The 19,908-nt window shown below is 37.6% G+C and overlaps 1 protein-coding gene and 1 pseudogene across 4 annotated transcripts in view; both read right to left on the reverse strand.

Annotated features, from left to right (window-relative positions):
- The window catches only part of EULS3 (hydroxyproline-rich glycoprotein family protein), a 29,799-nt gene extending 17,289 nt beyond the window's left edge, over window positions 1-12,510 (reverse strand). For 2 of the 3 annotated variants that reach the window (XR_016078496.1, XM_088891266.1), the window contains exons 1-2: window positions 11,799-12,510; window positions 11,407-11,529 (exon numbers count right to left, since the gene is read on the reverse strand). Coding sequence is in view for 2 of the 3 variants with exons in the window: in XM_088891266.1 (XP_088747392.1) it covers window positions 11,407-11,529; window positions 11,799-12,428 (753 nt within the window). In the remaining variant the exon portion in view is untranslated. The remainder of the gene's footprint in view (window positions 1-11,406; window positions 11,530-11,798) is intronic. The other variant, XM_010259441.3, reaches the window with a different exon arrangement.
- Window positions 12,511-15,060: 2,550 nt separating this feature from the next.
- On the reverse strand, window positions 15,061-16,972 carry LOC104597721 (plant UBX domain-containing protein 10-like; annotated as a pseudogene). Its single transcript, XR_016078674.1, has 4 exons — window positions 16,172-16,972; window positions 15,848-16,021; window positions 15,581-15,760; window positions 15,061-15,486 (listed from the first exon to the last, which is right to left on the reverse strand). The product of XR_016078674.1 is annotated as a plant UBX domain-containing protein 10-like (transcript).
- Between the last annotated feature and the right edge of the window lie 2,936 nt (window positions 16,973-19,908).

A 19,908-nucleotide genomic window follows, 5' to 3' on the forward strand; every position in this document is an offset into this window, starting at 1 on the left:
CATTAATCAAAATAAAAGTCATTAATTAAAACAAGTAAAAAGGTGGACTAATGATAATTAAGCAATATATGAAAATAAGAAGTCATGGGTTCAAGTCCTATTAAACACTTTTTTTTATCAGCAAAGAAAAATTTTATTTGATACTAGATTTAAAATTTTACAACTTTGTGTATGGGATTCGAACTCCCATACTATTACATATTTCTGTCCCTCTTTACATTGCAGCCCAAAACATTTGTTGCCTCAAAGCCCCTTGTTTAGCAAGATAATCAGCTAGCCCATTTGCACTCTTTCTAACCCATTTGAATTCAGCCTCTACCTCCCTTGCGACCTTTTCCACTTCCCTTATCACTTGTTTGAAAGTCCACGAAGTAGTTCTATTGTTTTTAGCCCAAGAGACGATCACCTTGGAGTCCCCTTCAACTTCAATATGCCTCATTCCCAGTTGCTTAGCTATCTTCAGTCCTTGTACATTGCCATTAACTCAGCTTTTAGAGAGTTGCCCATGCCAATAGGTCCAGAGAATAATGCTAATATTCTCCTATCAGAATTTCTGATTACTCCCCCAATACCTGACAGTCCCGGATTTCCAAAAGAGCGTCCATCTAAATTCGGTTTGATTTTGTTACCATATGGAGGTTTCCATTCCATCCTTACTCTCTCTTTCACTCTTGAAGATTGTGCTACTTCTGTCCAAGATCTTATAATGTCCATGACTGAGAACTCTTGAAAGATATGCAAAGATCTTACCCAATGAGCTACTTTAACTTTAATTGTGTCGATTACCTCCTCAATTGTTCTACTCTTGTCCAAGAATATTCTGTTATTCCTTTCTTCCCAAATCACCCAACAAATGGCTGCCTTTGTAGCTTTCCACATAACCTTCCCTCTTTTCTTTGGTTGCCTCAAAAAATCTTGGTTGAAAAGTCCCGCCACATCTTGCAGGGAAATCCACCTACAACCAAAGAGAAAGCAAAAGAATTCCCAAATGTGATGCACAAAGGAACAAGATAATAATAGACGTGTCAAGGTCTCACCACTTTCCTTACAAAGGGAGCACATGTGAGGAGAAAGGCAAGCAAAAGGCCTTCTTCTCTGCAGCATATCACAAGTATTAACCTTGCCAAGGAAAATTTCCCAACAAAAGGCTTGAATTTTTGGGAGGATAGGCTTACTCCAAATTTCTTTTACAGGGAAGTCCCCATCCGGGTTATTAAGTGTGGCAAGAACACTAAAAAAGGAGAAACAAGAGAAGAGACCATCTGAGGAACCTTTCCATATTCTGGAATCTTCCAAGGATGGGTCCAAATGAACTTGTCCTAATAGATCCAGCAATTGAACTAAAGAGACACACTCATTTTCCCTGAGGCCCCTTCTAAATCCCATATTCCAATTAACCCCATTTGGTCCAGGATCACCCAAAATGTTTATTGTTTCCCCTTTGAAGTTTGACAGAGTGTATAGGTCAGGGAAGAGATCTTTAAGTGGACTATCTCCCACCCAAAGGTCTTCCCAGAAGCGAACTTTATTACCCTGGCCCACATCAAATCGAATGGAATTAAGGAATGTTGGGTAAATTTCATAAATTCCTTTCCAAGGAGAATATGAGGAAATATGAGAGGCAACTTTTGCATCCCAACCATTTCCAACCACACCATGAATACTCACAATGACTTTGTGCCACAACCTGTCTCTCTCAAACGGGAATCTCCACAACCATTTTCCTAATAGAGCTGAATTCCTAAGTGAAATATTTCCTATTCCCAAACCCCCTTTATCCTTAGGCTTTCTAACTTGATCCCAATTAATCAGGTGAGTCTTCCTCTCCTCCCTTGGGTCCCAAAGGAAATCTCTCATGTATTTTTCTAACCTCCTTGCTACTCTACAGGGTATTCTAAAGGTTGAGAGGAAGTAAATAGGGAGGTTTGCCAAAGTGGCTCTAATCAATGTTATCCTTCCACCTAAAGAGATATAATTCCTTCTCCACAGGGCTAGCTTCCTAACAAATCTTTCAATGACTGGCTTCCAAAAACCTTCTGACCTAGGGTTCCCACCTAAAGGTAACCCCAAGTAGCTAATTGGCCAACTTCTAATCTCACACCCCAAAATCTTTGCAAATCTATTAAGTTCCCCTTCCTCCAAATTGATCCCTACAATGCCTGTTTTGATCCAATTTATCCTTAAACCTATCACCCCCACAAAGTTTTCCAATAGCAACTTTAGGTAAACCACTCCTTCCTCATTACCTCCCTCACAAAAGAAAATTGTGTCATCCGCAAATTGAAGGTGAGTAACAACCACTTGATTTCTACCTATTCTCCACCCTCTAAACAAACCTTGGGAATCGGCTTTTGCCACCATTCTGCTTAACACCTCAGCCACTAAAGTGAAAAGAAAAGAGGATAAGGGATCTCCTTGCCTAATTCCTCTCTCAGCCGGAAAGAAATCCTTTGCTACTCCATTAATAAAAATTGAATAATGAACCGAACTTAAACATCCTCTAATCCAAGATCTCCATTTGGTTCCAGAACCCAACCTTTCTAAAATTTGAAGTAGCACTTCCCAATTAACCATATCATATGCTTTCTCTAGGTCCACCTTACACACCAACCCTTTTCCTCTACCCTTTCTTTTTTCTGCAACACATTCATTGGCTACTAAAATTTGATCCACAATCTGCCTACCTTCCACAAAAGCACCTTGGAATGGTGAAATGATCGATGGTAGTACTTTTTTTATCCTCTATGAAAGAACCTTTGCAATAATTTTATATACACTCCCAACAAGATTAATTGGCCTATAATCTTTAGGGGTTTTGGCCTCCCTCCTCTTTGGGATGAAAGTGATAAAAGTGGCATTCACCCCTCGAGGCACCTCTCCTTTGTGAAAGAATTCATTGAACACTTATAGAATATCAGTTTTCAACCAATCCCAACATTCTTGATAAAAGGCCATTGAAAATCCATCTGACCCGGGGGCTTTTGATCTTTCCATGGAAAAAATTGCATTTTTAATTTCTTCCAAAGTGAAGTTCCTCTCCAACACCTGAGACTGCTCTTGTGAGAGCCTATCCCTTCCATTTCTGGTAGCCCTGTTGTCACCCTGCTTGAGCTTGTGAAGATTTCCTTAAAATGATTGACAAAGATTCTTGTGATCTCCTGACTCTCTCTAACTTCCTGACCCCCTCCTCCACAGTAAAAATTAAATTTTTCTTCCTCCTTCCATTTGCAATTGCATGGAAAAACTTAGTATTACCATCTCCTTCAACAATCCATTGACATCTTGACTTTTGTCTCCAACATATTTCCTCCTTCCTTAAAATCTCTTCCAATTCTTGCTTGATTTTCCATCGATCCTCTCTCTCTTCTTCTGATAACCTTCTTATTGCCTCTTTCTTGTCTAGCTCCTCAATCTTCCTCACTATATTTTCTTTAATTTCCTTTACCCTCCCAAAATGCTCTTTGTTCCACTCTTTTATTTTCCTTTTTATCCTCTTTAATTTCCATGCAAAGCATAACATTTTCATACTCCCCAAAGGTTTGAGTTCCTGCCACCAATCCTTCAATCTGGTTTTAAATAAGTGATCCTCAAACCACATGTTTTCGAATCTGAATGGAGTCGGGCCTCCCCCCGGAATTTCCTTCTCAATGGAGATGGGGCAATGATTTGAGGTAACCCTAGGTAGCCCTTTTACTACTATTGAGACCCACAATTCTTCCCAGTCGGGAGTGATGAGAAATCTATCCAGTTTGGAACAGGTTGGGGGGATTGAAAATTTGACCATGTATAGTCCACCCTTAACATCGGAGGTTCACTCAATTCAAGGCAATCGATCAAATTATTAAACTTCCTCATGCTGGTAGTGATTCCTTGGTTCGGCTTGTTTGTTTCTCCCGAAAATATGATAGCATTGAAGTCACCTCCCACACACCATGGTCCCTGCCAAATTCCTCTAATAGCACTTAACTCCTCCCAAAAGGCCTTCCTGTCTCTATAGGAGTTAGGACCATATACGTTTGTTACCACCCATTCACACCCATCTGAGGATCTTCTAATTTTTAAGGAGACTGAGTATCTACCAATCAATTCCTCCACACATTCCATTTCCTCATTTCTCCAAATGGTCAAAATCCCTCCTAAGGCTCCCCATGATGGGGCATATGACTAGCTTAGACCCCTGGCTCCCCAAATGCTTCTTATCCACCTTCTATTCAGCTCTGATAGTTTGGTTTCTTGAATCAGAACCAGATCTGGTCTTTCTTTTCTAAGATGTTCCTGATTATCCTCCCCTTTTTGGCACTTCCAAGGCCTCTTACATTCCAGCTGACTATCTTCATTTCAACCTACTTAAGACCCCTTATCAATGGCTGCCTATTGTTCCCCTCTTTTTCTTTTCAGGCTCCCCTCTTCCTTCTTCTCATAATTAACTCCGCACTTAAGCTTCTCTAGCTCACTTTGCTTTCCTTTCTTCCTTAAACACACCTTACTTCCTTCACTCTTCCTTTCCACTCTTTTGTTTCCTTCTGGCTCTTCTTTATCCTTCTGATTCCGCCTCCTAGCATCCACCTGGCTTAAGGTTCAAGATACTAACTTTGGTTGGGTGATGGGGTGGTTCACTCTATGTTCAATCTTCTCCACTCCTAGGGCCGGGTCCAATAGGTTTTCCAGAATTAAGGACCATATTCTAGCTCTCTCTTGTTCTAAGCTATTGTCCGGAAGGTTCTTGGAATCTTGACCTGTGGCATAGTCCATTAGAGTATTCAAGGGAGGATTGGCATTGGTTGTACCTGCGCAGTTCGATAAACATAGTTTAGAGTGGTGTATACTAGGACTCACAGACTGAAAAGATGAAAACAGAGAAACGGGGTTAGGGACTCCCTGTGCCAACAAGTCTGAATCCTTCCCTTTATCAATACCCTCTAATTCGGAATCCTTGGCAGGCAAGTCTGATTTAACTTTAGTTTTTTGTTCCTCCTGTGCTTCTTTGTTTGGGTTAGTGCCAAGATCCAAAACTCCATTATTATTATCTTGACGATGTGTCTCCCCTTGGATTTCTTCCTCTCCCCTCCAGACTGACACTGGGTTCACCACTAAGACTGGTGCTGGACAATCTCCCGATTCTTCTCTTGGAACCAAACTAGCGTAGTTAGTGGGGTCTTCGAATAGCAGCTCTGTTCCCATCGTTTCGTCTTCCCACAAGTTGCGCGTCTTACCAGTGTTGACACTTTCGATGCTATCTTCTAACTTCGATGATATGCCTTCTCTTGCATTAGATCTTCCCAATCGCTTTCCTCTTCAGATTCGTCGTGCTCGTGCCTATTAAATTTCGGATTTGGCTTATCAGGGGATGTAGAGTTGTTCGTTGGCACCGGTTTCCACACCCAAGTGTCTCAGCCTCCTTTTCCGGCGATCCCTGGAGCTTTAGAAATGGCCCTGCTTCTTTGTGTCAAAACCACGGCGGGGGGACACACAACGGGGGTCGAGAAAGACGATGATAGACCCCTGCTGACGTCTGCCACCCTTTGGGTCGAACTGCGCACTAGTTCGCTCGGTTCGCCCAACGATCTCTCTAAAAGCGCAGGCTTAGCATTAAAGGGGGCTTTATTGACCGATCCAACTGTCACCTCCACAAATAACCATTTGGAAGCCACGCGTGAATTAATTGATGGCTCGGATTTAAAGTTTACATTAATGCCATGTTTTCCAATTTTCGAATTGGACAACTATTCATTTTCCTTTATTTTTCCAGAACAACCAACCTTCTTTGATTCTTAGACCCTTGCCACGTCATCGTCTTCTACCTCCCACATGTTTCTCCACAATTTCTCCTCCACTGACGAAAGCAACCAGACCACATTCTGAAATCTGCCTGTTTCCACCTTCATTGTTCTTGGAATTTCTTCCACTTTAATCCCTCTCAAACTCAATACAGCCGCGATAAGATTTGAAGTGTCCAGCACTTCCAAGAGGCCTCCGCACTAGGAAATTAAACACATTTTAAATTTTCAATTATTTAAGGAGTGGGTGGTTTCACAAAACCGGGACTGGTTCACCAATTTTCCGGTTAAACCGACTGGTCGGCCGGTTTTCACTGGGTTTTTAGCATATACGGTTATTTGGGTGTGACTGAACCAACCATGGTCCTAGGTCGTGGTTCAACCAGTCCGGACTGGTTTCCTAAACACTGCCTACGAGTTTGTGTCGGTAGGGCACTCTGCTTTTGGTAGTACTTTTGAAAAAATTGAATCCTAGTTACATAACATAGTAGGTAACTGAAACGTCAATCATATAAGCTTTGTAGCCAAGGAGCCCATAGGGTCAATACATGGCATGTTTAGGTAATTAAGCGCTAGTTTACGAGAGTAATGATTGTGCCTTTTTGTGATGGTGATATTTAAACACTGTATGGTGTTCAAATTTGCTAAATCTGTTGTTTTTATTGTTGTTAGTGTTTCTTGGAGATCAAGTTTCCTAGGCTTTGGCTTCGCTCATCTCCTTGGTCTTGTCTACAGCTGTTTTACTATAAGAATGGAAAAGGTTGTGACCTTTGATGTTATTACCAATGACTTCCATCAGAAGATGAAGTCTCTGGATTATGAAGAGGCTACAACAGTGTTAAATGAGCATTCTGATCTTGATCCTGCCTTGGTTGTTAATCCTTTGGACTCTCTGAACATGTTTCAAAGCTTACAGAAAGAGTGCAAGGTGACAAAGTTCTAGTGGAAGACGCTCAAGTCTAGATGTGAGCCATTTAGGAAATGAGCCGATTTCATGCTTCACAACCCTATGTTTGCTCTACAACTACATGAGTTAGGCCTATGGAAATTTACTATTCTTTTGGCCTTGTCGAAGAGCAACAAGTTAGGATTTATGAATACCCTCGCAATGTAGTGGTCGTCAAGCCCGCATACCTTCATTACTACATGGAGCGAGTTTATAGTGACTGTAGACGGCATGGTTGTGTTGTTGTATTCCATATTTGGGTGAACGGCATCTGGGGGCAATGTTCTAATGAAGGTCACTTGCCCAAGGATGCTGATGCCCTTCATCATGCCCTTCTTGCCCAAAGCGCTAGTGTCTTATTTCGCTTTGGTCCTAATTTCTGGTTTAGTAAGGCAAGAGTCGTTAAGGCTATGTTTAGTTTGAAGGAAAAGGTAGGGAAAGGAAAGGAAACATAGGGAAATCTATACAACGTTTGCAAAGGTTTCCCTATATTTCCCTTCCTTTCCCTACTTTTTCCTTAAAACCAAACACAGCCTAAGGGTGGGGGAGCTGTTCACTTAGTGCAAGTCCTCCTGAGGAAGGCTATTAGCGAAGCCATTTTAAACTCGCTACTCAGATTGTGGTGGGGAACACTCCCCCTTTTTTATCAATAACTGGAATTGATTAGATTAAAAGAATTTAGTTACAGCGCTCCAAAGAGAGATAAACAGTCTTAACTCTCTCCAGGAAGATAACAAAAAAGAAAAAGTTACAGAGCAGCCCAAAACATTTGATCCCTTCCCACCCCCTGCTTTGCCAAAGCATTAGCAAATGCATTTGCTGTTCTCTTGACCCACTGAAACTTGATTTCCAGTCCTCTAGTTAGCCACTTAATCTCCCTCCTCTCATTAGCATATTTCCCAAGTCCACTACCTTCTTGTAACCAACTTTAAGACCAGCTTTAAGTCCCCTTCAATGACTAATTTTTGTATATTCAGTTCCTTAGACTTCCTTTAGCTTTAGATTTAATGTTTCTTGTGTAATTTGAATGTAAGCCAATAGGCATGAAACAATCTGTAAGCTCTGAAAATCAGGGGTCTGGATGCCGAGAGTCTTTGTGTGGGCAAGGGCATTAGGGAGGAGAAGGAAGAGAGGACTCAAGGGCAAGAGTTTGCTCAAAAGGTTATGTCCTAGCAGGAGACAAAATTCCATATTTATAGAAAAAAGTTTTCCAATGCAGACATGCACAGCTTTAGGGACAATCCCCAATTACTCCCAGTTGGTTGGGGCAGCAAATTTCAGGTTGCTTCAATGGGGCACGCATAAAGTGGGGGACCACTGACCTGCATTGGCTTTCCCTAACACCACTCTCCTGCTCTCGCCACATGGCACAATCTTGGGGTGGGGGTCTACCACATGTTACATGTTGCTTCTTGTGGAGTGAGTCACAACACGATCTTCGGTGAAGCCAAGAGAGAGGTGAAGCTGGGGGAGAGACAGATAGGCAAAGCTAAGGGCCAACGAGTCCAAGGTTTTGGTCCTCACAAGCTCCGTGACAATGAGGTCAAGGAAGGGTTATCTTGAATGGCAGGCAAATGCATTCTTGTTTCCGAGACCGAGTTCGCATCATCAGTCCCTAGGGGCAGAAAATTTTCCATCCCGTCCAATTAAAATCGAATGTGTCACCCTCTCCCTCTTTCATTTCAAACTGACAGAGTCTAGACCTAATGGTAGTCTGGCCTCCAAAAAAATTATGAAATCCAATTAATCCGCTTCTTTCTCTTTTCTCATTCCCTCTCTCTTCTCTTCTCCTCCCTCCCCATTGTCCCTACACAGCATCAAACTGCCCCCACAACCCGAATCACCACTGACTTCCACAAGAATTTATGTTCCAAGGACTAATTCTGATTTCCCAAAGCGGGCCTTAACTCAAGAGTTTCACTTTTCGTTGTCAAGTTATGTGGCGAGATGCATTCTGCTTCCGCAAGCTGATTAAGTTAATAATTTACAACCAAAAAGAAAACATGACTGTATAGAAAACACCCCAATCAAAATCAAAGAGGAAACTACTTTTTCACCTGGTTTCTCATCCTCATTCTCTGTCAGAATCACCTCTGTTAGAAAGAAGAGAGAGGGGTGATGCCGAAGGAGGAATTTCAACCTAATGTCTATGGTTCCCATGAAAGAATGGGAACTCACCTTCTCAAACAAAGATGGGTAGGAATGTACAAAATCATCAAACCCGTCTTCGTTCTTGCTCGATTTGTACTCCTCCAGCACGTTAACCGCTTCTGACAACCACACCTCTCCTTCCAAATACCTTACCACCTATCTCATTGTCGGACGTGACACAAGATCACTACTGGAGCACATCAACCCTAACTTGAGCACCATCACAACCTCAACTTTGTTATAAACCCCATTCAACCTTGGGTCTACCACATCACCCAAGATGCCCCCTTCTGTCCATCTGTCCCATACCCAATCCACCAATATTAACTCTTCTGGCAACACTTTTGGCTCAATGGATCTCCACGCGTAAGTCACCTCAACAAACAAAGCACCATAGTTTTCAAGGCACCAAGGCGAGGCTAGGCAACTGGGGGGCGCCTTGTCGCCTAGGCGATGGATTTTTTATGTTAAAAACATAGATCCTAGGGTAGTTCCCTAGGTACCATAACCATATTTCTTTAATAGTTATTCATGATTTTCATAAGAAAAGTATAAATTTCATATTAAAGTATAGAAAATCAACATATTCATGAGAAGAAAAGGAAGAAGGAAAATAAAATTAAAAAAAAATATAGGGGCTGAGCCCTTATTTTTGTTATAGGAAAAGAAGAAAATAAAAAGTATTGGTAGTAGTAGTAGTAGAAGAAGAAGAAGAAGAATATATGGAAGAGGAAAATGTGCTGATTAGATAAAATTTTTAGTTCTTCCTTAATTATTGGTTCAGGTTTTCAAGTCTTTTGAGGGTTCAATACAACATTTAGCAATGTTTGTGTTGATTAAACTCTAATAAATAAGAAAATAATAAAAAGAAATAAGTATATAAACACACAAAATGATTATTTTAGTTTAATAATGTCTATTTTATAATTATAATCTCAAAAAAGAATGAATAAAAAAGTATTTTATAGTAGGAAGTAGAAAAGTGGTAGGCGATTAGGCAAGGCGAGGCGAGCCTCAAAGGGTGCCTTGTCGCCTAGGTGCCCGCCTAGGCGTCGCCTTAACAACAGTGCAAAGCACTGAAAGCAAACACATCCGAGCTCATAGTAATCTTCCCCGTATGCATCAGCTCCAGCGCCAGACACCCCAACGTGCACACCACCCGGGTGGTACTTTGGTTCAACCCATGCTCGTACAACCTAGCGAGTCCGAAATCACCAGTCTACCATTTAGTTCGCCGTCCAACAACAAGTTGCTCACTTTAATGTCTCTGTGAATCACTACATGCTCCCATTCTCCGTGCAAGTACAATAGACCCGATGCCACGCCTTTGATGATCTTGAATCTCCATTCCCAGCTCAGAATCAACTTGGGTTGGTCAAAAAGGAACTTATCTAGGCTCCCATTTGACATGAAGCCATACACAAGGAGAACATCTCCTTGTCTATGAATCTACGATACCATCCTTTTAATTGGACAAGGTTTCTATGCCAAAGATGACCAATGCTTGCGATTTTAGACACAAATTCTCTCAATCCCTGTCTTGATTCATGCGAGATATGCTTAACTGTGATTTACCGAAGCATTGGAGATTGTCGTTAGGTTCCATCAGTTTGATATGAAAGAGGGAGAGGGTGGTGTTTTCAATTTTAATTGGATAGGGACAGAAAATTTTCTGTCCCTAGGACACAAACGATGCGAACTCTCCGGGACCGGTTGTCTCGAGATCTGAATCCATGAGTCTATGCGTGTGACTTTGGGATTCATGGTGCTCAACCAAGACATTGGAGCGATGTATATATTCATTGTCTAACACTAGTAGTTCAATGTCAAACCTAACTAGGTACTTGTATGCCCCCACCTAATGATTTAGGATCAGTTAACTTTTTGAACTTAGATCTCCTACTAGACATTTGTGTTTTATTCTAAGCTGCTCTTATGGAAAAACTTGTAAATGACCAACACTCTTCAAGCATTAATCCAAAGATAAATGACAAATAACAGTAAAAAGGAAGCAAAGTAAAGATAAGAGACAAGAAAATGCTAATGTGTAAAAAAATAGATAAAATATGATAATTGCGATGACTTTTTATAGCACCAAAAAGAGAGTAGAAACAATAAAATCATTAGAAACATGGGAATCAATGATCCTAAAGTAGAAATATCAAGAAACATAACAGACACAAAACCTTTTTCAAGGTAAACCATATATCGAGCAGCATTTTGGGGGGAAAGTAGGATGTACAAACACATACAACCATAAAAATAATGAGCATTTCTGTCAAAGGAAACTTATCAGAAACGCAATTTTCACTGCAACATAAATGGAAGCTCAAATTACAGAAATAAGAGAAAATGAAAGGAGAAGAAAACAATTGAGAAGGAACTATAAACATTTTTATAGAGTACTCTACAAATAATATTTTATATGCAAAGGGAAGGAAACATAAAACCCACCGTTACTTCGTGCAGAATTCAAGAATTTTTAAAATTTAGATAATTACGTTGTAATTCAGCTTAGTAGATGGAACTCACTGGATGGGTGGCTCCAATTGAATGTTTTATGGCCTGACCAGTGGCTTTATTCACCAGAGCAAAACTGGGAAATCCCTCTTCATCCTTTACCCTTGTGCTGTATTTCTCGTCTTTGTACCAGTGCTAGAACAATATAAAAAACCCAATTGTAAAAGCAAAGATAAAACAGAAATAACCAGATAATATCAATCAAAAGCAGATTAAATAAGGAAAAATGAAGAAAATAGCACAACACCCAAATGAAAATAGTTTGGATTCATCAATTGAACTGAAAGAAAAACCGAAATAGAACCAAACCAGAACAAAGAGAAACACCCAGGAAAAAAACTAGAAACACAAAAAAGCACAAAGTCCAACCACAAGGTTCAGATATGAATCGTCGGAAATCATGCCTGAAATTCGTCATTCTCATTAGATCGCGCAAGTATAGCTTTCCCATCTCGAATGGTGAGCGAGTACCCAATCTCAGCCTTGGTGTATATGCGAACAGTTCGTTTATTCGTCAGCTCAGAACCCTCTTGGTTGTGATGATAGACGAACGAAGGTAGGTGAGGACGATAATGGTGATGAGTTTCATGGTGAATTTCAGGAGTGTCCGGATCCAACCCTTGGCTCACCTGGTGCGAGACATGCTGAACCGAAGGGTGTCCAGATGGGACTGGATCAAAACCTTGGTGAGAAACATGCTGGACTGAAGAGTACCCAGGTGGGTCTGGTTGGATTACTTGGTGAGAAAAGTGCTGGACTGAAGGGAAGTGTGGCCGGGGCTGAAACTCAGATGGGTAGGATGGATGTAAGCCTTGGCTGGAGTGGTGAGAAATGTGTCGGACGGACGGATATTCAGGTTGGGGTTCGAAATGATGGGAACGTGGTGGCGGGCATTGTTGGTAGGTTGGACGGTCTTGTGGATAGGCATCGTAGCTGAGACCAGATTCAGATGCTAGCTCTGGCCTGTAGTTTGGTGGTGGGTACTGTTCTTCTGTATCTCCAGATTGCCTGGGATGGTCAAACGGGAATTCCATTTCAGTTCACCGCGAATCCGCGATAATCGCGCCTTCAAGACGATGAACCAAATATTGAAGGGAGAATGACTGTTCAGCCCACCTCAGAGTTCTTAGTCCAATCGTAACGGAGTTTACAAGGGTGGCTAGCCGCTATTAGCGGGGACCCGTGCGGTGTACGAGAAAATTTAAAAGATTTAATAAATTTTTTATTATTAATTAATATTAAATCATAATAAAAACTTGTTGTTAATTAATTAAAAGTATTGGAAGTTATTGTTAGTATCTAAAATTTTAATAATTTTACTTTTTATTTAATATTGATTTACAGAAAAATAATTATTATTAATTTAATATGAATAAATATTTTTTAATAAATTTAGTTTTATTAATAATTTGTAATAATTTTAATAATTTTTATTATTTTTAAATGAATTTTTGATTAACTTTAAATAAACAAAAATAATTATTAAAGTTAATATTTTTATTAATTGCACTAATAATTAACAATTATATAGGAATGACAACGGGGGTGGGTTTAGGACGGGGCACCCCATCCCTATCCCTCCCATAGTCAAGACACTCTACCCCATCCCCGCCCCGTCCCCAATGTCAAGTGGATTCAGAGCAATTCAATCACTCTTCAATGTTGGGCGAGTTCAAGAGCAAGGCATCCCACTCCTCATCAAAAGATGGAGAATCCTCAAATTCCCACACCTTATTTACAATTGGGAATGGGGCATATGACAAATTTTGTTACTATAACAAGATTTTATAGTGACAAATGTAATTGTCACTATAGGCCTAAAATTAGTAACAAATTTTGAAATTCATCACTATATTTTAAGATCTATAATGACGGTTATATATATATATATATATATATATATATATATATATATGTTGTTTATTACTATAGTTAGACTTTATAGTGATGAATGTAACTCTCACTATAGGCCTAATGTTAATGACAGAAATTGAAATCCGTCACTATAGGCTATAGTGATGTCACTACAAGTGACCGATGATATTTCATCATTTGTTCATTACTATAAATCTTATTGTAATGAATTTTTAGTCTATAGTGACGGATTTGATCTGTCACTATTAATTAGGACATAAGACTCAAAGCCAAATTAATTATTAATTGTGACAATTGGATCTGACATGACCCAATTATACTTGACACCTATAATTACCAATGATAATAACAATTTACAAATTTCATAATATAACCTTAATAAAGATGAAATTAAAATGCTAAAATGTTTATATATTGATAAAATATATATTTTTAATGATAATGAACTTATGTATTATTTAAAAAGTTTATTATTTTAGACATTAAAACAAAACAACAATTATACAAAAGAGATCTACCTTTATATTATTGACTATATAATTGGTTCTGGTCTTAATCAATTCAAAACAGAAAAAACCAGCTTCAACCTATTACTAATTGGGAGAAAACCATGCACATAACCAAGCCAACATAGTTGGTTCGGTAAGTTCAATTTTGTCGGGTAAACTAAACCCGTTAACAGCCCTATCTACTAAACAATATTATTTTTCAATGCATAGTTTTTATATATCGCTAGAAACATCAAGAAAATGCATATGCACTAATGATATGGGTTATGCATAACCCATTTTACCAATCGGCGAAGAAAGCAACGAAAAATTGGTTCCAGATTTGCCCATTTCAACCTACCCACATCGAACACGATCATTGTGCTCTTCACGGTTGCAAACAATTCCACCCGTCATATGATCTGTCTCTTGGATGTTTTTTTTTTTTTTTGATAGTTCATTATTTTAATTTTATTAACACGATCATGTTAATTTTATTAATAGTTCATTATTATAATAGTTGATTATAAATTAGTAAAAAATATTAACACAAAAAATATAATTTTAAATTTCATTTGTGATTAATTATTAATAATACTATAATCATTAAAAAATATCACTAAAAAGATGAAAATAGATTTAGTTGTGGTTTAAAATAAACAATTAATAAAATAAATTAGGATTTCAAATAAAATTACAATTAATAACTACAGTATTTATTAATTTAAAAATAACTACATTAATAAATAATAGGCCCTTATAAAATCAATCAAGAAAATTTAAAGTTAATTAATTATTAAATAACATTAATTTTAAATTTAATTAATTGGATTGGAGTAAGATTGCTTTAGCCCACTTGCGAATGCCATTTTTACTCCAATTTTGCTTTACAAAATTTGTACATTGTACTGCTCCCAATTAAAAACTAACATCTATTAATTTTAAATTACCTTTATTTAAAAACTAAGATTGACTTGACCCAACTAAAATTGTCATAAGCTCCTTTTGCTTAAATTTCACATTCCAATAACTAGTACACATAAATATTCAGTACCAACTCATCCGACAATCATTGAGGTTAGTCACTCTTCGATTCAAATTGATATTGTACTATACCATTGACCTTGTGGGGGTGTAAGAGATCACTGAGGATGTATCTCCTATGCAGCTATCAAGAGCTATACATGCAAGTGTTGTACGTTATATATTTGTAACAAAACAAACTTGATTTGTACTTATCATCGAAGATTTACCATAAATACATACAATTATCAAGTGCAGTTGCACCGGCAAATTCTAGTTGTTTTCTTCTTTCATTTTACTTTAAAGAGACAAGTTTTCCTACACTATTTTCTCCGGAACTAACCAATAACTGTGATACAGACGCCCAGGGCATTGTGTAAATTAAAACTCAAGTTAATCTCACTTCTCAACTGCATTACTGAATAAGTTCCTTTCTTTTGCTGGTTTCATTATTTTTATCATAGACAACAAAATGAGATTACAGGATTTCCAGGAATAGGGTTGCTCTTGGATGGAGTCCGGCGTCTTTGAGGGTCATTCCCATCTGTTCGTAACCATAAACTTTTCTCGGAAAACTGGAGATCAATCTATAACTTCCTATCCCCGGTAAATTGAGTGAATCGATGTATCTGTATACTGAGTGTATCTTGTCTGTGCATAAGAAGCTACGTTCTCTTCTTTCCCCATTGGGGAACCGTATCAATATCTGGAGAACCAATTACCAATAAGTAATTATCAGAATCATTGGCAGAGTTAAGTGGAACATCGAGCCCAGAATAATAGTTTTGACAATGTTCTACCTGGGTAGTTTGTGGATCCTTTCCATGAATAGAAATTTCCCTACGTTGAGTTTCTTTGCTAGTCGCTTTGATTTTATTGGGCTGTTCTCGGTTTAGTTTTTCGCTATTTGCCTTGGTCTTTACTTCTACTGGCTTCTGAACCTTTTCTCCTGCAGCTAGTTCTTTAGTTCTCTCTTTCTCCTGGAATTATATATGGTCAATCAAATCTATTAGTCCCATGTGCAATAAAATTGTTAACTAGTTGTTCTTGGCGTACTATATAGACACCTTATCAATCTTAAGTGATGCAAGATATGCTGCATCTTGTTCTTCCCTTGGCTGTCGATCTATCTTTCTCTTTTCCTCTTCCTTTTCTCTTCCAGAACCAAAAGCCAAGCCTTGATCCTCTATTACTCTTTGCAAAATCTCCACCAACTCAGTTGGGGAAACAGGACCTTCAACCTACATACAAGACAAGGAAACAAGAGAAAATTACTCAAGCGTTCCAAACTCATCATCATTATATTAATTCATTTTGCTAGATACTATATATCAGGAAATCCTATTAAAATATGCAGGATTTCTAGTTAAGCAAAGGCAACCCCAACCCACCTGTCGCAGGACTGCTATACTATTACCAGAAGGAGCAACTATTGCACAGAATGGAAAAATTTCTGCTTGCAAAGCATCGACCATCGGTAATCCCTCTCCCTTACTTGCAAATGCACCCCAAGAAGCAAAGTTTGCATCAAGGAATTGTATCACCAATTCGCAACATAGGGTATTGGTGCAGAAAGGAGCTGTGAAGGGGTGATCTGGAGAGTGGAGATAGATGAAAACGAACTTGTGTTCATCCTCTGCCATCTTCAGAACATTAACAAAACTGCAGGCAAAGAAGAAAGGATGTGAGAAACCATACTGCTGTTCAAAGCTAGCACTCCTCGGGAACATCCAGAGGCGGCTCTTGGGGATGCTGCCACTGAAAAGTTGCTCTTTGTTGTTGATCTCTTCTTCCTGCTGCAACTGTGGGAGTTACTCTATGACCAATGGTTCGGGAAACCCCCTCTATGATACTCCGCGGGAGGTTCACCATTCGTCGGACAATCCCATTGAAAAATGCATCCCCTGATGCTCTCCTAGTTTCTCTCGTAATCAACGACATTGCTAGCTAGCTCGGCTGAAGAACTCTCTATCTTTGCTTTTGCTTTTAGTATGGTGGAGCAGAATAAATTGTGAACTCTAAATTCTTCTGTACTATCGTGTTAGAAAAAAATGGGGCAAATTTATTCATATATTACAGTGCAATGCACGAGGCTCCTACGTACAGGGTTAGGGGTAACTGGTAAGGCCCGTAAGGGAGTACGCAGCCTACAACTGTTTTCAAGATTTGAACCTCAACCGAGCAATCCAATGGTTGTGCCAAACCCCACTCTCAAATTTATTCATATATTCTGTGCCTAAGGATTCGACAATGATACCAGAAACACATCATACGGGAAAACCAAAGTTTGATTTCAAAAACTACAATTTTACATAAAAAACAATAATAATGTTTTTGATTTTTCAACTAGATCTGCTTTTGTTTTGAAAGATAAAAATAAGTCGGCGTTGTTGAATACATGTTTTTTAAACCCCCTACGCTCAGTTTGGAAGGATTACAAAACTTTGCATTTAATTTGTATTATTTTATATGCATTTGCACTCTATATATTTGTATTTGTACTCCTTTCAAACTGAGCCTTAATTACATTTTGTCCTCTTAAATGTGTGAAATTGTGAATCAACTAAAAAATTGGACAAACAAGGACATTGTGATTGAAAAAGGATCTTTCATTCACTCCTCTAACTACATAATAATATTTCATTAACTACATTTAATAATTTATAATATTTTTATGTAGGAAAAACATACATAAATACTAGGATGAGCAAATGGGTAGGTTCTATTCGAAACCGAATGAAACCTACCTCGAATTGGTCTTGAACCGACCCTCACCCAGGTTGGTTCTAGGGTCTAGGGGTTTACTTTACCCAAACTGACCAGATGAACCAACCTTAGAATTGAATTTGCCTTAAAATAAACCCCGAAATATTTTTAAAGATGTAAAGATTTGAATCTAAGCACTCATGATTACAACAGTCATGGTCTCACTTGATAGTTACTTAAGTGATTTAATCAGTTTTTTTTTTAAATATTTGAATGTATATAATACATAATGTTAAAAGGTAATATTTACAAAATTTAAATTATAATGACAAATTTTGAAACATATATTAATATATTATAATAATCTACATATTAAATTACTCAATTTAATCAATAAAAATAATATAAATTTTAAACTATATATTATTATTATTAAAAATCAAATTTTTAAAGGATATGCTTCCTTTTTTTTAAAGAAAATAAAAAAGAATAAATTTCACGGATAAACCTTGAAACCAACCCTGAAACTATCAAAGCTAGAACTAACCCTGGAACAGTTCCAAAAACTTAGAACTGACCCTCACCCCTAATAAATACGAAAAGATTTTTTTTTCTGATATTAATCACAGCTTGACACCATAGGAGTTGTCGTGAACAATATAACATCATATCAACAACCTTAATAAATAATCACACAATTCTCTTTTTATTAACCGACTACCGCTAGGACAATTCATCAAACACACAACTGGACTACCCCTTAGTTGGCCATAAATTCGATAAGCTCAGCAATTATGATAGCTGCTGAATCCAAGGACTTCTTTTGTCTTTTACTGGATAAAAAGGATTAATAATAAAGCATTTGATAGCATGGTTATCAACGATTGACTTCATTTTGTCGTTAACAATCGAGTTTAGGACTTACTTAATAACTTATTCACTAAACGATAAAGCAATAAGTCATTCAGTTCCACCACTCCAAATATTATTATCCAACCTTAGCTTATGCCGCCCTTTATTATAATTTTCGTATTAGATTATTTTAAAGACATCATATGATAAAAGCCAACGCAATCATTATGGTGATATATTTTTTTATTTCAAAATTTTTGAGATATTTTAATTAAATAAAATTTTCACATTATCATTCATATTTACAATAGTAGTATAGATTTTGAGAACCCCCCAACTAGCTTCATATTGGAAGACTAGCAAAAAGATGCAGAAACTGTGCCTTATTTCATATTGGACCGAAAAATTTACCACGTAGAAATGCAGAAACTTGAAAAAAAATGCAATTAGAAGTATACTTTAGGGATGGGAATGAGGCTTGCCAAAAGAAATCATCCTTATAACTGGACCCTGTTTATTCCCTATTGGTGCGGGTCTTCTTCAGAGCCTGTGCCTTATTTCCAATGACACTTTGGACCATTACTTTCTTTTCTTTTTCTTTTGGGTGGGTCGGCGGGTTGCTTTTTTATTTAGACCTTTGGATTCCCTTCAACTTTGATTTATTAAAGAGATGCCAAAAGGAATTAGTCCGCTTTAGCTTTAATGAACTGTCAGGCGATTGATCGTCAAAGTGGGATATGCATATAAAAATCCAGTAAAGATAGACTACAATATATAGAGAATCCGATTCCCCTTCATGCTTTCACACATTTTCAAGAATAGCATTCAACTACAAAGAATATATACGGTTAGGTTCACGGAATCAGGGTGGCTTCCTCTTCAAGTGGGTAAGGATGCAACTTGGGCCATGTTGCAATATGAAATTAGTTAGAGTGAACCTGGCCTTGGGCAACCAAAACCCAACATCTCTTCGCATTTGCTAATTTGCATAGGTTAATATTAAATATCTGTATTCATGTATATAGATGTCCTAAATTTTACATGATACTTTTAGAAAATAATAATAATTTTAATATCCTTATCAAAATCAAAACCCATTAAAAAGGATAAGTAATTACAGCATGGTGTGTTGGTGAATTTAAATTTCATGTTTTATTTCAATTGTTAATAAAAATATTTTTTATTTTTCATATTTATTGTTGTTTAATTTGATAAACACTTAATATTAGAGATGTGCATAATTTTTTTTGACAAATCTCTGTATTTTCTATAATTTCCATTTCTATCTATTTTTGACTTTTTATTATATAATTCTGACATTATGTGTTGACAGTTGACCTATTTGACTTGAAAGGAAACCAATCTCATTTTTTTTGGAAATTTTACATTTTCTATTTTGTTTCCATGATTAATTGTAAAATCAGTTCTTGTTTATCACACTTATATTTGATAAATATGGCAAATTTATAGTATTTGAGATATGTTAAGTTTTCCTATAAATTTTTTTATATTTTTGTTTTTGTAATTCTATCTATTATTTACTTTTATTATTTAATTATAGCATCATTGG

This window comes from Nelumbo nucifera, chromosome 7, assembly GCF_055504915.1.
Source record: "Nelumbo nucifera cultivar China Antique chromosome 7, China Antique-T2T, whole genome shotgun sequence".
Taxonomy (NCBI): domain Eukaryota; kingdom Viridiplantae; phylum Streptophyta; class Magnoliopsida; order Proteales; family Nelumbonaceae; genus Nelumbo; species Nelumbo nucifera.